The sequence below is a fragment of the Elephas maximus genome, chromosome 5 (genome assembly GCF_024166365.1).
Source record: "Elephas maximus indicus isolate mEleMax1 chromosome 5, mEleMax1 primary haplotype, whole genome shotgun sequence".
Taxonomy (NCBI): domain Eukaryota; kingdom Metazoa; phylum Chordata; class Mammalia; order Proboscidea; family Elephantidae; genus Elephas; species Elephas maximus.
In genome coordinates, this window is record NC_064823.1 from 49,885,762 (window position 1) to 49,902,517 (window position 16,756).

The window sequence follows — 16,756 nt, forward strand, 5'->3', positions numbered from 1 at the left end:
CAAGCCTATGAGAGCCAAAGTACGAACCTGATCTGTCTTGAAAGAAGTACAACCAGAGTGCTCCTTGGAAGCAAAGATGGTGAGACTTAGTCTCACGTACTTTGGACATACTATCAGAAGAGACCAGTCCCTGGAGAACGAGATCATGCTTGGTAAAGTAGAGGGTCAGCGAAAAACAGGAAGACCCTCAGCAAGATGGATTGACAGAGTGGCTGCAACGATGGGCTCAAACACAGCAACGATTATGAGGATGGCACAGGACTGGGTGGTGTTTCTGTTGTACATTGGGTTGCTGTGATTAGGAACTGACTCGACAACACCTAACAACAACCTTACCTTCCTGAAAGAATAAATCAAAGGCTAAGCCAGGTGGCATGTCAGGACAGTTGGTGAAAACTGGGACTCCTCCAGGCAACAAGGGTAAATAGTCACTTTAGGGATACCTTTAAATTTGTTGAAGTTACCAAGTTTGGTTTTTCATATCTATGTATAGTTTTAACTTTCAGCAGATTAAAAGCTGTAGACTTTGTATTTGTGTATTGGAATTGGATTCATGGAACATGTTAACATTGATAAAGTTTATTCTTAGCCCTTTCTTGCCAAGACTATTTGATATTTCCTAGAAAATTAATGCCGTTTTTAATATTTCCTTGTCTGTGTCCTTGCATAGTATGCTTTTTGTCAGAATCCTTTTGGATATCAGCTCAAATGCTCTGTACTGCCTCTTGAAATCTGGTTTTTTTAAATTACTGTGATGATTATAATTGATGTATTTAAAACATGATAAAATCTCTTTAACACTTGAGGGATGAGAATCTTAAGTTTGCGTTCCTATTGTCAAGTATCTGATGTTTCATGGCTAGACGTAGTAGCTGATGTTTTAATAAATACATGGCTGGACATGAAAATGTTTTCATCCTTCATGTATATCATATACAGATTAGAGCTGTTTACTCAGTGATACAAAGAAAGTGAAAAGTATTAATATCTGGTTTTTCCAGAACTTCCAAATGAAAGTGTGTGTTTGTGTGTGTGTGTGATGCAATTTGTTTTCCTTTTGTAGTGGTCATAGCTTTCTTATTTCCCGTGTTAATGATACTATTTTCTACATTCTTCCACAGGGTGGTAATTCTGGAATTTAAATTGAGATATTTAACTCCTCCCTGTTCTTCTATACTTTGCGGGGGGGGGGGGGCTTTTACTGAATATTCTGTATTTTATATTTCTGACTTTGCAATGGAAAGCAAAGATGAGAGTTGGAAGAAGATGAATATTTGGAAATGTATTTCCTCTTAATCCAGTTCCTGTAGTTATAGGGGAAACCCTGGTGGAGTAATGGTGAAGAGCTCAGCTGCTAACCAAAAGGTCAGCAGTTCAGATCCACTAGGCACTCCTTGGAAACCATATGGGGCAGTTCTACTCTGTCCTGTAGGGTCACTATGAGTCAGAATCGACTCGATGGCAGTGGGTTTGTTTTTTGGGGTATGGTTGTTTATAGGGAATAAATTGTCATAGTGTATTAAATGAGGGAGGAGAGCACTGTGTCTGGAGGTATTATAGATGTATTGATATTGGTTAAATCCTTTATTGTATCTTTTTTATTTAGGTATCCATTTCTTTGCTTTTTAGTATGTAGTCTTTTGTACATTATAAGTTCTTTCCAGTTTCTTTGTTCTATTTTGTTGTTCAAACTGAATCCCAAACATTCTTTCTGTTATTTACACATTTTAGACAAAGGGAGAAAGAAGTTAAAACAATTCTTGGGCTTAGTTGTAATTTTTTTAAATTGGTTTTGGCTCTTAACTGATGTGTGCCATAGACTGAATTTACAGATGAATTTGAAAATGTTGAAGGCAGCAGTGTATTAATGTTGGTCTTATCTCATTTTTAGCTTTTGATGATTGTAGACAGCATCATTGGTAGGATGGACCTATGTCATCTTAAGTTAGGGGGAAAAAAAAAACCCCTAGTAAAGAAACTATTTCTTTTTCATACGAAATTGTCCATTTTATGTATGAATCATGAAATGGTTAATATTTCTTGGAAATACTAGTCCAGGTGGAATTGTGGAAACTGCTTATTTTGCTGAAAGGAAACTCACCTGTTTCCTACTTAGAGAGGTAGGTTTTTTCAGAGTTAGAATTTTAAGAATAGTTAAAAATGGATGTTAAGGAAAATACTAGATTAAGTTGAGGGAATTAGATTAAACTCAAAAGGGCATTCAGCTCTCAAGTGGGAAGGGGGTCAGTAGTTTAAGGGAGTGAAGTATAGTTCAGGAAGAACAAAGAATTTAAGACAGTGGAAATGATGGCCTCTGAGATGGTCAGAAAATTCAATAAATACAGCAACTTGGATATTGAAAACTGCCTTCTCCTAAGTTTTTAGGCTATGAAAGTATCTGATTACAACTATTTGTGTTTACGTAATTAAGAAATGTTTATGTCTGTATATACTTTTATGAGTCTCAGTATATGTCCATTAAGCAACTATGCCTACCATGTTTCAAGCACCGTACTAAAGTTACTCATGATTTATAGCTCCTAATGAAATGTATTGTTAATGTGAATTGTAATTTGCATGTCCCTTAAAGAATGGAGTAAACATTACTGGAAGCAGTTGACTCTCTGATTGCTTGTGTTTTTTATTAAGCTTATGTGACCTATCATTTTCTGTCTTGGTGTAGGAACTTAGTGATTTGGCCCGTGACCCTCCAGCACAATGTTCTGCAGGTCCAGTTGGGGATGATAGTAAGTAACTTTCAAGTTGATTTTTATGGCTGATTTCAAAAGAGCTTATGTATTTTTAAAATAATAACAAGAGTTTTTTTTTTCTCTCTAGTGTTTCATTGGCAAGCCACAATTATGGGACCTGTAAGTATTAAGAATTTTTAAATTTTGCTTTTAATAAAAAATCCGTTGTTGATTTGGTTGTAATTTTTAATTTAGTCTAGGTAATTTTATTATGTAGTAATTATTCTGTTTCGGATATGCCATGGTTATACTGCTTTTTGAAAAGAGCATGACATTTTAATGAATTAATCATTTGTTACATGTACTGTATATATGTCCCTGTATTCAGGTTCTAGAGTGTAGCATTTCCATGATATACCAAATATCTCTTGACCTAAATCCAGTTTTTCTTCATAGCAATGTTAAAGCGTTGTCACGGACCTTCCTATTATTTATAGAGCCAGTTCATTTACTGGCTGTGATCTTACCATGAGTCAGGTGTTTAATTCTTTGTATCACTTGAGTATTATAGAAAATTTGAATATTTTAGATAGAAAGTGATAATTTGAATATAGCAAAATTCCTTTTTATTCTGGGTAGATTAAAAAACTGAGTGCTGGGTAATCGAATGTTCAGAATTATGGATACCATGTAAGAGAATTAGAGCGCAGTAAAGCATCCGGGATAAGACTGTATCTTGAACGATGCCTAACATTTCTTTGACTTGGAAGGTTCTTTAGGATTTCTCTTCTAGTTACATGTGTATTCTTATTGAAAACGTTCTGCTTTCTTTGGGTTTTGGTGGTTTTATCTCCAGATGCCAGTAATGTATGAGGAGAGACAATGGTCATTAAGAAGAAGTGCCATTGGGATGGGTTCAGCAATATTTATTCAGCAGTTTTGATAGTGATCACTTCGGTTTTTTTTTTTTTTCTTTCCTGTCAACAAATGTGAGCATTTGCTGTGTTCCCAGGCATTAAGAACAAAGTGAACATAATAGACACAAACCCTCTCAGTCTTCAGGAACTTAAACTCTAGTGGAGGAGACAGACAATTAAAACAAGTGTTAGTGAGATGAGAAATAAGGGATATGTCAGTGAAGTGCAAAGTGGAAGAAATTTATGAAAAATCATAGCAGGGGCAATTGACTTACAGGAAGTGAAATTTTATGACATACAGTAGGGAGATTATGAGTCAAATTAAGTCAAATAAGGGTTGGGTAATTCAGTTTAATAATTTGAATTATCCTAATAAAATTTACAAAGGCTTGATTGTGCATTTCGAGTTATTTCAAGACATACTTGTATGATTTAAATTTTATTTTGTTTAATGTTTAAAGTGCTTTTATCTAATTTAGTAACAGGATAGTTATTTCTAGTACATAGAGTTAACTAATGGGTGGCTTAACCAGTTTGGCTTATACAATGTTTTAAAAAATTGGCAGTGTTCACATAAGATCCCTCTGACTGGGCCCTTATCTTACATAAGTAAACATACAAGTTTAGATGCCAGCTTGTAAATAATGAACTGTTACTCTTACTGTGAAGTCCATCATTTCCTGTGTAATAATTTTGGTTTTTGAATACATCTTTGTGACAAAGCATCATGGTATTATTAGGTAAATATTTTGTGAGTATTCACCCTGTATGGCATGCAGTTACGACCAAGAGTCAGTGGTAGCATAAAGTGCAGATTTGCTAGGAAAGCTGGATGGTAAGAAAATTACTTTTACCTTGTGGTATTTCTCAGATCAATTAAAGTGATGGCAGTGCCACAGAATTAAAGATTCCTGACTTTCTCAGGAACATAGCCCCTAATTTATGAAAACAGCATTAATAATGCAGACTGCAGAATTAATGTCAATCAAGTACTTACTTGAGTAGCTATTTTTTACTCATACTCTTGCATCTGAAAAAATTACGCATAGAATTTTCAGCACAGTGTTGGTGGAATGTGCTTGGGAAATGATCATTAGTTACGAGGCCAAAATTGTTTGGTTTTAATTTTAAAAAATACTTTGCAAGCACAAATGTTGATTAAAAATTAAGCCTTTGGAAAAAATTTATGGATTGCTGGTAGTTAAGTGGTTTTTTACATTTATTTGTTTGGGTTTTTTTGTACCACATTAAAGGTAGTTCCCAATATGAATGATGCAATGAAGAGAAATTAACTTCCTTTCTTATCACTGCTGATGTTTACATGTTTAATTTTCCTTAATTGGAAATGGAACTGGCAGAAAGAGATATGTTGAAATTATTTCGAGAACTACACTAACTTCCACCTAGTCTATGACACAGCCACAGAAGAAAGCACTCTGAATAATGTAACCTTTGGCAGCCTGAGCAGAGTCAGTTAACAAAAATCATTTGAAGTAAAATAATTGGTACACAGGTGTTATTTTATTGATCCATTGGGTTATTTTTTATGTTAAGCATGTTATGTCATGCCCTGCAAAGGCTGAAGATACATGCAAACTTTATTTCCTTCTGTACCTTACTCTTTTTAAGGAGTTAGTAGTCTAGTAGAAGGGTGAGATATAAGTAAATAAGTTATAAATGTGGTGGGTAATGGTACGTATGTACATAAAGAGCTGTAAAGGAAGGGCAAAAAGCAGCCTGGACTGAAGGGAGAGGTGTTTTTATTTTTCTAAAAAGTTTATGTACGCTTAAGGTCAACCCTTAAATGTGGGTGGGAATTAGAGTAAGCAGATAGGAAAAAGTATTCCAAGCTGGGGAAATAAGAGGAAAAAACTGAATTACCTATGTAATACTTATTTTATATACAGTGAAGACATGTCCTGTAGTAGAGATAGAAGATACGACTCAATAGATTAGTAGGCAAATAGGAAGAAAAGACTGAGTTAGAGTTACCCACATACTACTTAATTTATAGCAGTAAAGTGTATGTTCTAGAGTAGAGGTAGAAGGTAAAACTAAATGGATTAGTAGGAACCAGATCATAAAGCATTTTGTGTAGTCCTTGGGTAGTGTGGAAACCCTGGTGGCGTAGTGGTTAAGTGCTATGGCTGCTAACCATAAGGTTCAGCAGTTTGAATCCGCCAGGCGCTCCTTGGAAACTCTATGGGGCAGTTCTACTCTGTCCTATAGGGTCGCTATGAGTCGGAATCGACTTGATGGCACTGGGTTTGGTTTCGGTTTTTTTGGTCTGGGTGGTGCAAAACTGCTAAAGTGTTCAGCTTGTTTGAAAGCTTGGCCACCCAGAGGTACCTTGGAAGAAAGGCCTGGTGTGATCTACTTCTGAAAAATCAGTCATTGAAAACCCTACAGAATACAGTTCCACCCTGATACACGTGGTGTCTCCATGATTTGGAATTGACTCAGTAGCGACTGGTTTGATTTTGAGTTTTTTGGTGCTTAAGCTTAGGAGTTTAGACTTTATCTTGAAAGTTATGGTAGATATCAAACGGAGGAGTAACTTCTGTGTTGAACATCAGAGTGAGGGATAAATTGGGCACTGTTAGGGAGCCAGAGTGAAGGCAGGCATACCAGTAGAAAGCCATTGCCCTAATGTAGTCAAAACGTAGTGACATCTTAAACTAAGGTGGTGTACTGGCAGTGGTTATAATGAACAGGAGACTAATTCAGGAGATCTTAAGGGTCTTTAAAATTTGATAACCACTTTGAGGAGATGAGACAGGATAAATTAAGGATGAGCTCCTGGTTTATGGCTTTGAATAGTTTACAGATAGACAGGAAAAATGAATTGGAGACACCCAAATAGAAATATTCAGTAGGCATTTGAATGTGTGTATCTGGAGTGAATAACTGAGCTAGAGAAAGATTTGAGAGTTATAGAATTTATATGGCAGAAGATGGATTTGTAGGAACACGCAACGTTTTGTGATTGCCATAGGGAAGGAGTACAGACACTGAGACTGAGAAGGAGCAAATTTGACTGATGGGAGCAAAACCAGAGGAAAAGGTTATTTAGAGATCCTATATAAATTCTCAATTTCTTAGATTCTGGTCACATCACTGATCAAAGTATTCCTTCTTGTTTGTGTGTTTTGTTTGCTGTGAATTCATAATAAATTTGAATGCTTCAGTTTTTTTTTTTACATGGCCTAATTAGATTACCTCCGGATCTTGTAGTTTTATGTCTTTGATTTGCTGAATTTTTGTATTATAAGATTGAAATGCTTTTCATCCAGTAGGTTCATTACAGAACAACAAAAAAAAAAATTATTATTATTTTTTTTTTGGACTGTCTAAATCTCATTGGATTGTCTGTATTCAAAAGCAGCCAAATATAGCACTTGATTTTGTGAAGCTAGGAAGTAAAGCTTAAACAGAATTTTTGGAGTTGGGTTTTGTAACAGCTTTAATGTTGGAGATTATCTTCAGTATTAACCTTTTTTGTAAAACTGTATGTTATTTGAGGTAGCCCCAGTTTTTATTTGCCTGCCACTCTGAATGGGCATCATGAAAAGGTTTGTGTTCTGTGCTCATACTCAGTATGTAATGTTTAAAGCATGTCTTCGGTGGCAGGCAATTTCATAATTTGTTATTCATAACTCTTATTTGAAAATTGTTGAGTAGGCCAGCATCTTTTGTCTTTGTTTTCCTTTATCATTGTCATCTTAAGTAGTTTTCAGAAGAATCTTGTTTGAATCGTTTCTCATTTATACATTTGACTAAGTTGTTACCACTAAGTACATTATATTCATTGGTAAAATGGAACAGTGATACATATTTCTTGGTATTGGCTAAATTAAAATGTAAAATTTCTGGTACGTTGTTTTCCTCATGTTAGTTTATACTAACATACTATCATTGTATAATATTAAGGGGTTTCTTAAATTGTACTCAGCAAATTAGCAAAGAGGAAGAAGTACTGCTATAGCTTGAAAGTTTATATTTGTTGAAATGGAAATGCAAATGTCCTAGATTTTTTTCCCCCGAAGTTTAATAATCCTGTATTCGTATTAATTTTCTATGGATAATTCAGTATGATTTTGAAGGAAAAACTTTGATGGTTTTAAGTTAAAATTTCGGGGATCTGGGCGAGAATTAAAACTTTCCTTAGACCTATTTTGTTACCCTTCTGCTTCTCCTGCTGGGAGTAGTAGTTGTGTCTGAACCTGAAATAGCATTTTGATTTGCTGCCAGTGGGCAAATTTGCACATAGCTATTTGCACATATCTGGCTTATAGTGTGAAGAAATATTTTACAAATATAAGCTTTTATTTTCAAACTATGGGTTGATACATAATACTGAGCATAGACTTTATTTGCTAAGTATACATTTTGTCTTCATGGGAATCAGAATCTAGTACACTCCTGTTTCTAGTAATTTTTTGAATATTCTTTGATGACTTACGTAAATTGAAATCTAAGTAAATTGGGGTTCAGTACTATATAGTAAATTTAGATTGTTTTTTTTTTTCCATTAGTTTGAACTGAGCTTTTTTTTTTTTTTGGAATAATTTAAATTCTTCATTGCAGTGTAAAGGAGCAATTTGGACTCGTTATTAGAGAGAAGTGCTTAAAAAACGAATGTTGTGTAGAATATTTAGCAGTGTTTTAAATGTCACAGTTAAGTAGATTTTTCTCTTCACAGAATGACAGCCCGTATCAAGGCGGTGTATTCTTTTTGACAATTCATTTTCCTACAGATTACCCCTTCAAACCACCTAAGGCAAGTATTTTCCCCCAAAGCCTGTTATTATAGATGTTACGCTTTATCTCAGAACATTCTTAGAAATTGAGTCTGAATATGGATGTTGAATTGAGTTCACTGATCCATTAATACTGATACTTGATGTTTAGTTAAAAGAGCCGGACCTAGATTTGAATTTTGTAAATGGTGTAAGATGTGCCTTATCCTTAGAGTTGGAGGGCTCAACTATACTGTGTGGATGTTTGTTTTGTTACTTTATTGTGCTTATACAGATTTGGATTATTATCCGTAGTGTCTTGTACATAATAAACATCCAGTGCTCACCTTCAGCATATTTACAAACACTGTGTTCATGTTGCAGTTTAGATGGACCATAATCATTTTGACTTGGCTGAAGTTCGGATTAACATACATAATTGAATAAATTTATCAAAAATCAGAGTTACTCTTCACTGAGGTGACTGGTCTATGGGTATTAAAAGCACATGGTCTTGTTTTTGTTCTTTTAATTGTACTTCGGATGAAGGTTTACAGAACAAACTAGCATTTCATTAAACAGTACGCATATTGTTTTGTGACATTGGTTACCAACCGCATGACATGTCAACACTCTCCTCTTCTGGACCTTGGATTCCCTATTACCAGCTTTCCTGTCCTCTCCTGCCTTCTAGTCCTTGCCCCTGGGTTATAGTACTCCTTTAGTCTCGTTTTGTTTTACGGGCCTGTATAATCTTTTGGGTGAAGGGTGAACCTCAGGAATGACTTCATTACTGAGCTAAAAGGATGTCTAGGGGCAATACTTGCAGGGTTTCTCCAGTCTCTGTCAGACCATTAAGTCTGGTCTTTTTTCATGATTTAGAATCTTGTTTTTTACATTTTTATCCAGCTCTGTCCAGGACCCTCTATTGTGATCCCCATCAGAGCATTCGGTAGGGGTAGCTGGGCACCATCTGGACTCAGCCTGGTGGAGGCTGTGGTGGTTGTGGTCCATTAGTTCTTTGGACTAATCTTTCCCTTGTGTCTGGTTTTCTTCATTCTCCCTTGCTCCTGATGGAGTGAGACCAGTGGAGCATCTTAGATGACTGCTCACAAGCTTTTAAGACCCGAGATGATAGTCACCAAAGTAGACTATAGAGCATTTTCTTTATAAACTTATGTTACACCAGTTGAGGTAGATGTTCCCCAAGACTATGGTCCCAACAGCCCTCAGGCCAGTAATTCGGTCCTTCAGGAATGTGGATGTACCTATGGAGCTTCCTTGACCTTGGCCTGGACAGGTTGTGCTGGCTTCCCCAATATGGTGTACTGTCTTACCCTTCACCAAAGTTATCACTTATCTGTTGTCTATTTAGTGTTTTTCCATCTCCACCTCTGCCCTCTCTCATAACTATCAAAGATCATTTCTTTTTCAGAAGCACATGGTCTTTGACTTTTCAGAGCTATTAACGTAAATTCACCAATGTGAATAATTGTAAACGGTAATAGACATAGGACATTGGCACACCATAAATGTCTTGGGAATTTCTCATCACAGTCATGTTACAGGTGCAACATAACAGTTCTTTAGATGAAACACTCTCGTGATACTCAAATTTGTGCTTTATATACACTGGAAACACAGATTCAGACACATAGCTAATGTACTTAATGATAGTTTAAAGTTAATGACCTGGTCTGTAAATTTTGGTTACACTCAGAAGTTCCTTTATTTTGGAATGAAGGTATTTAAATACTCTGCAAATTGCTCTTTAGTACTCAATAAGGCCAACGTTAATTCCATATCATTGATATTGAAATCTTTGCCCAAAGTCATATTTTCCATTTAAATTAAAAAGAGTGAGCCTGGTGGGATTTTGGTTGGAATTTTAAAGCCAGTTTTTACAATTTTTGCTGTTTTGTTTTTATGCATATAAATTACGTATTGGCTGTTTGATTTTCTTAAATTGTGACTTAATTTTTTAAGCCTTGCTGAAAGTCTTAAGTTTAGGAATGCTTGTTTTTATTTGGGAAAAATAAAGATTTTTTGTTTATTTTAGGTTGCATTTACAACAAGAATTTATCATCCAAATATTAACAGTAATGGCAGCATTTGTCTCGATATTCTAAGATCACAGTGGTCTCCTGCTTTAACTATTTCTAAAGGTAAAATACTTTTAAAGAAAGTCTTGAGGTGCACTGATTTTTTAATCAAAGAGTTTCATTTTTGGACCTACTTATCTGAGCCTTGTCTTTTTGCCAACTATTCGGTAAGAGGTGGGAAAGGAGAATAAGAAGTAATTTATATCATTTTGCTTCTTTAGCAGTATTGACTAGCGATTTTGTGGGAAGAAGTTAAAATTCAGATTGGTATGTGTGGTGGGTGATTATTTTGCCTTAGTTAACTTTTATTACAAATACAGCAAAGTTTATTTTAATAGATTTCTGTACCGTTTTCGATCCTAAGCCACTTGCACATCTCACTTGCTTACTTGTTTGCCTTTTAGCTAGAATGGTATAATATAGCTAAACTTAATGACTAGTTTTTAAATCTTGAGGTTTCCATTGTAGAAAATATTCTGTTTTTGCCTTCCTGTGTTTGTTTTTAGATTAGTAGGTTGTTCCTACCTAGTAACAGTCTAAAATGATAGATTTGGAAAGGTCTCTTAGGTCAATTCTGATCTCCTACTTGTAATAGGGATCCATTATGTGACATGTCTGATGGGTTGTCCAGTCTCCCGTGAATATCCCGGATAGCAGATGAAGTTCCATTCCCCATCTCTCTTTTCTGAATGACTTCCAATGGCTTTTATGTCTTTTTTAACCTCCAAATAGGCTCACCCACATACAAAACTACTTAACTGGGAAAGGAGGTCTGCCTTCTAACAATGTTCAGTTTTTGGTATTAGCGTTCTTTAGGTACACAGAATACATTTTTAATGTTGCCGATTGTGGTAGTGTTTCAGATATTTGCTTATACAATGCATTTGAATCTCCTTGAGAGGCTTCGTAGCATTTCTCAAACTTGTATTTGACTAGAATTGTTATCAGGGGGACAATTACAGGGAATGCTGCTTTAATTCTTTCAAGTGTGAAAACTTGACAGAATTTTAGGTCTGCTTTTCCCCATCTTGGATATGTTCTAGTTTCTTGTTTCTCTTCACATCAGGCCCTCATACCTAAATATGAAATTCCAAGTGTTTATCATTTTGGGGAGTGCTGTATACTGCAGCACATATTTCTGTGTATGCCGGTTGAAACTTTTGTTAAACCGCTTATTTTGACAGGTATATTTTGCTAATTCATTGAACTGGCAGTCAAAACTGAAGCTCTCTGAGCTACTATATAGCTAAGTCTCTTTTATTCTGTAATATTTTATCTGCTTCTCCCCCAGCACACACATACACATATACTTAGATTTAAAATTATATTTGCCACTGTCAATGTTGTAATTTTTTTAAGTGGAATCGCTTTGTCTCTTACGATACTGCTTTTTTATATAACCCCTTACATGAACTGAATGCAGTGTATGGCTCATGATACTTGACATCTTCTGAGTTGGTGTGTTGAACAAGTGAGGTTAAGAAATGGAGCTGAAGGTTCACTTAGTGCTGGACAGATGGAGGCATTGTTCCATTTAACCAGTACTTTTGTGGGGATATAAGGGGTCCTTGGTGGCACTGTGGTTAAACGCTTGGCTGCTAACTGTGAAAGATTGGTGTTTTGAACTCACCAGCTGCTCTGCAGGAGATGTGGCAGTCTGCTTCCAAAAAGATTACAGCCTTGGAAACCCTTTGGAGCAGTTCTGCGCTGTCCTAGGGTCACTATGAGTCAGAATTAAGCCAACAGCAGCAAGTTTGGTTTTTTTGGCTTGGAAATAATAGCTTCTGTTTACACATAAGGTTTATCTCATACCACTGTGGATCACTATAAATTCAAGGAGACAGAACATTAATGGGAAATTTTTGAGATTTTGTAAGAAAGTTCCCCAGGGCAGGGCAGAATGTAGGTATTTTATCATACCTTATAGGTAAGAATAGTATATGGCATAGGTGTTCACTAGATGTTCTTAAAGTTTTTTTTTTTTTTTCTGTCCATACAAAGAAAATTTATTCTCTTTAACTTTTGATTCCTTAAATTCTGACACTGCCTACCTATTTTAAAAATAAGGAATAAACTAATATGCCATCATTTGGATACCTTAGAACTTCCTGAATTTGGCAATGTTTTATACCTAGTTGGTTCCGGGCTTGATGCCAGTAAAGCTCAGTTTTTAGCATTAATTGTATACCAGGAACTTCTCTCCTGCAATGCAAAATCTCTGTAAAGCTTTATCTCATGGAAGTTAAGATACAAACTGATAACATTTCTTTTGAGGATTGATGTTTGAGTTTTAAAATACTCTTTGATAACTTTTACTTACCCCAATGCCTGATGTTGGATAAATAGACATTTGCTTTCTTGCAGTTCTTTTATCCATTTGTTCACTGCTATGTGATCCGAACCCAGATGACCCCCTAGTGCCAGAGATTGCACGGATCTATAAAACAGACAGAGATAAGTAAGTATGAAATAGTTTAAGGAAATAACATAAAAAATGGTCTTATCTAATGAGCTAGGTTAATGCTCTGCTATAAGTTGCGGCAATGTCAAGAAGACGATGCTAATTTCTGGTAAGATTATAGTTAAAAATGTGCCAGAAAGCTAGTTATTGAAATGTGGTTTAAAAAATCGCTAGGTTTTAGCTTATGTAACAGTGAATTAGCCCCCTTGAGATGTTTTATTTTCATAGTGTGTTAAAACACTGTTTCTTAAATTCTTACCAAGTTTTGGAGAAGAAAGAAATTTTTCTTTACCCTGATTATAATTTTGAGGAAAAATATTGGTACAGTTGTAAAATTGATCTAAATTGCTCAAGTGTTTGAATTATCTTTATGTTCAACTTCACCAATATAACTTCCGTATGTTATAATTAATGCTAAGTATACTTGTTCAATTAGGTACAATAGGTTAGCAAGAGAGTGGACAGAGAAATACGCTATGTTGTAGGGTAAGAGGATCTGCACTCTGGTGCGCTTATTCATGGTACTGCCAGCACTTGAGTGCTGCATGCTGTAAGGCACTGTATTAACTAACAAAAGGTAACAGATTTGTCAGTTTTCTGAAAACTATTTAACTGCTTGATCTCTCATTTAGCTTGAAAGTGTACCAGTTAGTTATTACTGCTTGAAAGTATTCTTGCATGGCAAAGAAATTTTATAGTAGTAGTAAGAAATGGAAAAATAGTATTTTTTCCAAACTACCATGATATTTAAATTTTAACTTAGACTTTTATATTCAGTCACTATTATGTGGAGTGTGGTGATATAGTCCAAATTTTGCCAGTAGGTAGTAATGTAAGGAAAAACACTTTTAAGCCTAAGCATCTAAGCTAAATGTTTATTACTGACAAGCATGCACTAGTGTCAGCTATACTTTGTGGCTCCCTGTATGTAAATGAAGTCTGTTTTAAGTGGTAGCTTTTTCAGAGGATATCCTTAAATAGATAACTATTAATAGAATGTGTATTTCTTAAAATTAAGAAAAGTAGTTGACCTACATTTAAGTCTTGGTGTGAAATGAAGCTAGTTCATATTTTTTTAAGTTCAAACTGTAAATGTAAATTTGAAATGTCTCCTGTGTCCTTGGCCACAGATTCATTTGTTAAGGTATTTATTTGTTGGGGTAAGTAGCTTGAGGCATGGGTATAATTTGGAGAGAAACTTGATAGCATTTATTGATATTAGTGATTTTCCTCAGTAATAACCTTACTTTTGCGTGAATTACCTGTTGACCTTTTTAACAAAGATGCCCGGTTTCTACTCCTAGCAATTCCCATTCAGCACGTCTCTGGTGAGGCTTATTAACTCCAATTCACCACACTTTTGAAAAGTAACCCAGGTAGTTCTGATTAACTCATAGAACTCACACCTACCTCCTATTCAAGACCACTGTTGTCTTATCACTCTCCCAGTGTCTTAACTCTTCCGTTTGTGTCTTAAGTCTCAAAGGCATTTTCTCTTCTGGTAATACTCAGGGCCACGTAACTTCTGCATTCCTCTCAAAGTCTAGAATTAAGATAATTTTTTTAGTAATTGTTGGGTTCTGGTTTTGATGGAAATTTTTATTGACGTACCGAATGTGTATGCTATTCTAACATCAGGCTGTGCTCAAATGAAGAAGTTTCTTAAATATTAACGTATCAGAATGAGTATTTTACATAATTTTAGAGTTTCTAATAGAACATTAGCTCAGTGGTAGGGGAGAGAAAAGGTCTGATTTTCGTTAGCCTCAGTCCTCCATGCCACATTCTTGTGCTTATTAAAATAATACTGCTTTCAGAGCATAGAACTCTCGTCTCTTCCATAGCTTTGAGTACCAATGCTATTTCTCCCTTGTTGGCTTTTATTCTAATCATAGTCATTAGGGAGGAAATCCATGATGAATCTGGTGGTGAAAAATAAGTCTTTCCTCCCCTTTTATAAGTATTAAGAATTTTTTGTAACTTTATTTTAAATTTTTAAATAACCTCTGTTACAGGTACAACAGAATATCTCGGGAATGGACTCAGAAGTATGCCATGTGATGCTACCTTAAAGTCAGAATAACCTGCATTATAGCTGGAATAAACTTTAAATTACTGTTCCTTTTTTGATTTTCTTATCCGGCTGCTCCCCTATCAGACCTCATCTTTTTTTTAATTTTATTTTTGTTTACCTCCCTCCATTTATTCACATGCTCATCTGAGAAGACTTAAGTTCTTCCAGCTTTGGACAATAACTGCTTTTAGAAACTGTAAAGTAGTTACAAGAGAACAGTTGCCCAAGATTCAGAGTTTTTTAAAAAATGGAGCATGTGTATTATGTGGCCAATGTCTTCACTCTAACTTGGTTATGAGACTAAAACCATTCCTCACTGCTCTAACATGCTGAAGAAATCATCTGAGGGGAGGGAGATGGATGCTCAGTTGTCACATCAAAGGAAGCAGCATTACTCTAGCAGCATCCATCCTTGTTTAAGCCTTCCACTGTTAGAGATTTGAGGTTACATGATATACTTTATGCTCATAACTGATGTGGCTGGAGAATTGGTATTGAATTTATAGCATCAGCAGGACAGAAAATGTGATGTATTTTATGCATGTCAATAAAGGAATGACCTGTTCTTGTTCTACAGAGAATGGAAATTGGAAGTCCAACACCCTTTGTATTCCAAAATAGGGTCTCAAACATTTTGTAATTTTCATTTAAATTGTTAGGAGGCTTGGAGCTATTAGTTAATCTATCTTCCAATACACTGTTTAATATAGCACTGAATAAATGATGCAAGTTGTCAATGGATGAGTGATCAACTAATAGCTCTGCTAGTAATTGATTTATTTTTCTTCAATAAAGTTGCATAAACCAATGAGTTAGCTGCCTGGATTAATCAGTATGGGAAACAATCTTTTGTAAATGCAAAGCTGTTTTTGTATATACTGTTGGGATTTGCTTCATTGTTTGACATCAAATAATGATGTAAAGTTCAAAAGAGTGAATATTTTGCCATGTTCAGTTAAAGTGCACAGTCTGTTACAGGTTGACACATTGATTGACCTGATTTATGCAGAATTAATAAGCTAATCAAATAGTGTAGCTTTAGTATGCTGCACATGATACTGGCAGCCCTGGAGTTCAGAGATGGACTTGGGACCCAGCAGTTTTGAAACATGTATATGGAGTTTAAGAAAGTTATTTTCCAGGTGCAACCCCCATTTAAAATTTTTCTTCACCTTGTACACTTAACAGCAGAAAAAAAACATAAAATGGGAATAATAATGGGTCAAAATTTACAAAATAAAGTACTGTTTTGGTGTGGGAGTTGTCATGAGGCTGTGTTGAAGTGACTTTACTATGTGGGATATTGAGTATCCATTGAAATGGATTTGTTCAGCCATTTACATTAATGAGCATTTAAATGCAACGGATATCATTTCAGGTGACTTAACATGAATGAATAAAAGTCAATGCTATTGGATTTTGTTTGACAAGTGCTATCTGTGCCACTGATTTAACTTCTGTAGTAACAAAGGCATTATCTTCACCCTTCCCAATTCTGACCCTGTAGTTTTGTTTTTTTTTCTTCCCTAGTTATTCTTATTTGTCCATTGCTTTATTAATAGTCCTGTATTCTATTTCTAGCACATCTGTGACTTCTCCCATTTCCACATTTTTGCACTGCTTACCCATATGTGCAGTCTTGTTTCTTGTCTGCACACAGATGTGGTAAGCTAGATATAAAATAAATGTTAAAGCTTGATTTTTATAAACATTTTAATATGTAGTTTGGACATGATTTATTGACTTAAGGTTGTTCTCTAAACTGGAAATGAA

At 35.3% G+C, this 16,756-nt stretch overlaps 1 protein-coding gene across 3 annotated transcripts in view; it reads left to right on the top strand.

Annotated features, from left to right (window-relative positions):
- The window catches only part of UBE2D3 (ubiquitin conjugating enzyme E2 D3), a 37,945-nt gene extending 21,545 nt beyond the window's left edge, over positions 1 to 16,400 (top strand). For all 3 annotated transcript variants that reach the window (XM_049885620.1, XM_049885618.1, XM_049885619.1), the window contains 6 exons: positions 2,684 to 2,747; positions 2,839 to 2,870; positions 8,310 to 8,387; positions 10,406 to 10,511; positions 12,813 to 12,906; positions 14,925 to 16,400. In XM_049885620.1, coding sequence (XP_049741577.1) covers positions 2,684 to 2,747; positions 2,839 to 2,870; positions 8,310 to 8,387; positions 10,406 to 10,511; positions 12,813 to 12,906; positions 14,925 to 14,970 — 420 coding nt within the window. In that variant the 3' untranslated portion in view covers positions 14,971 to 16,400. The remainder of the gene's footprint in view (positions 1 to 2,683; positions 2,748 to 2,838; positions 2,871 to 8,309; positions 8,388 to 10,405; positions 10,512 to 12,812; positions 12,907 to 14,924) is intronic.
- Positions 16,401 to 16,756: the final 356 nt, after the last annotated feature.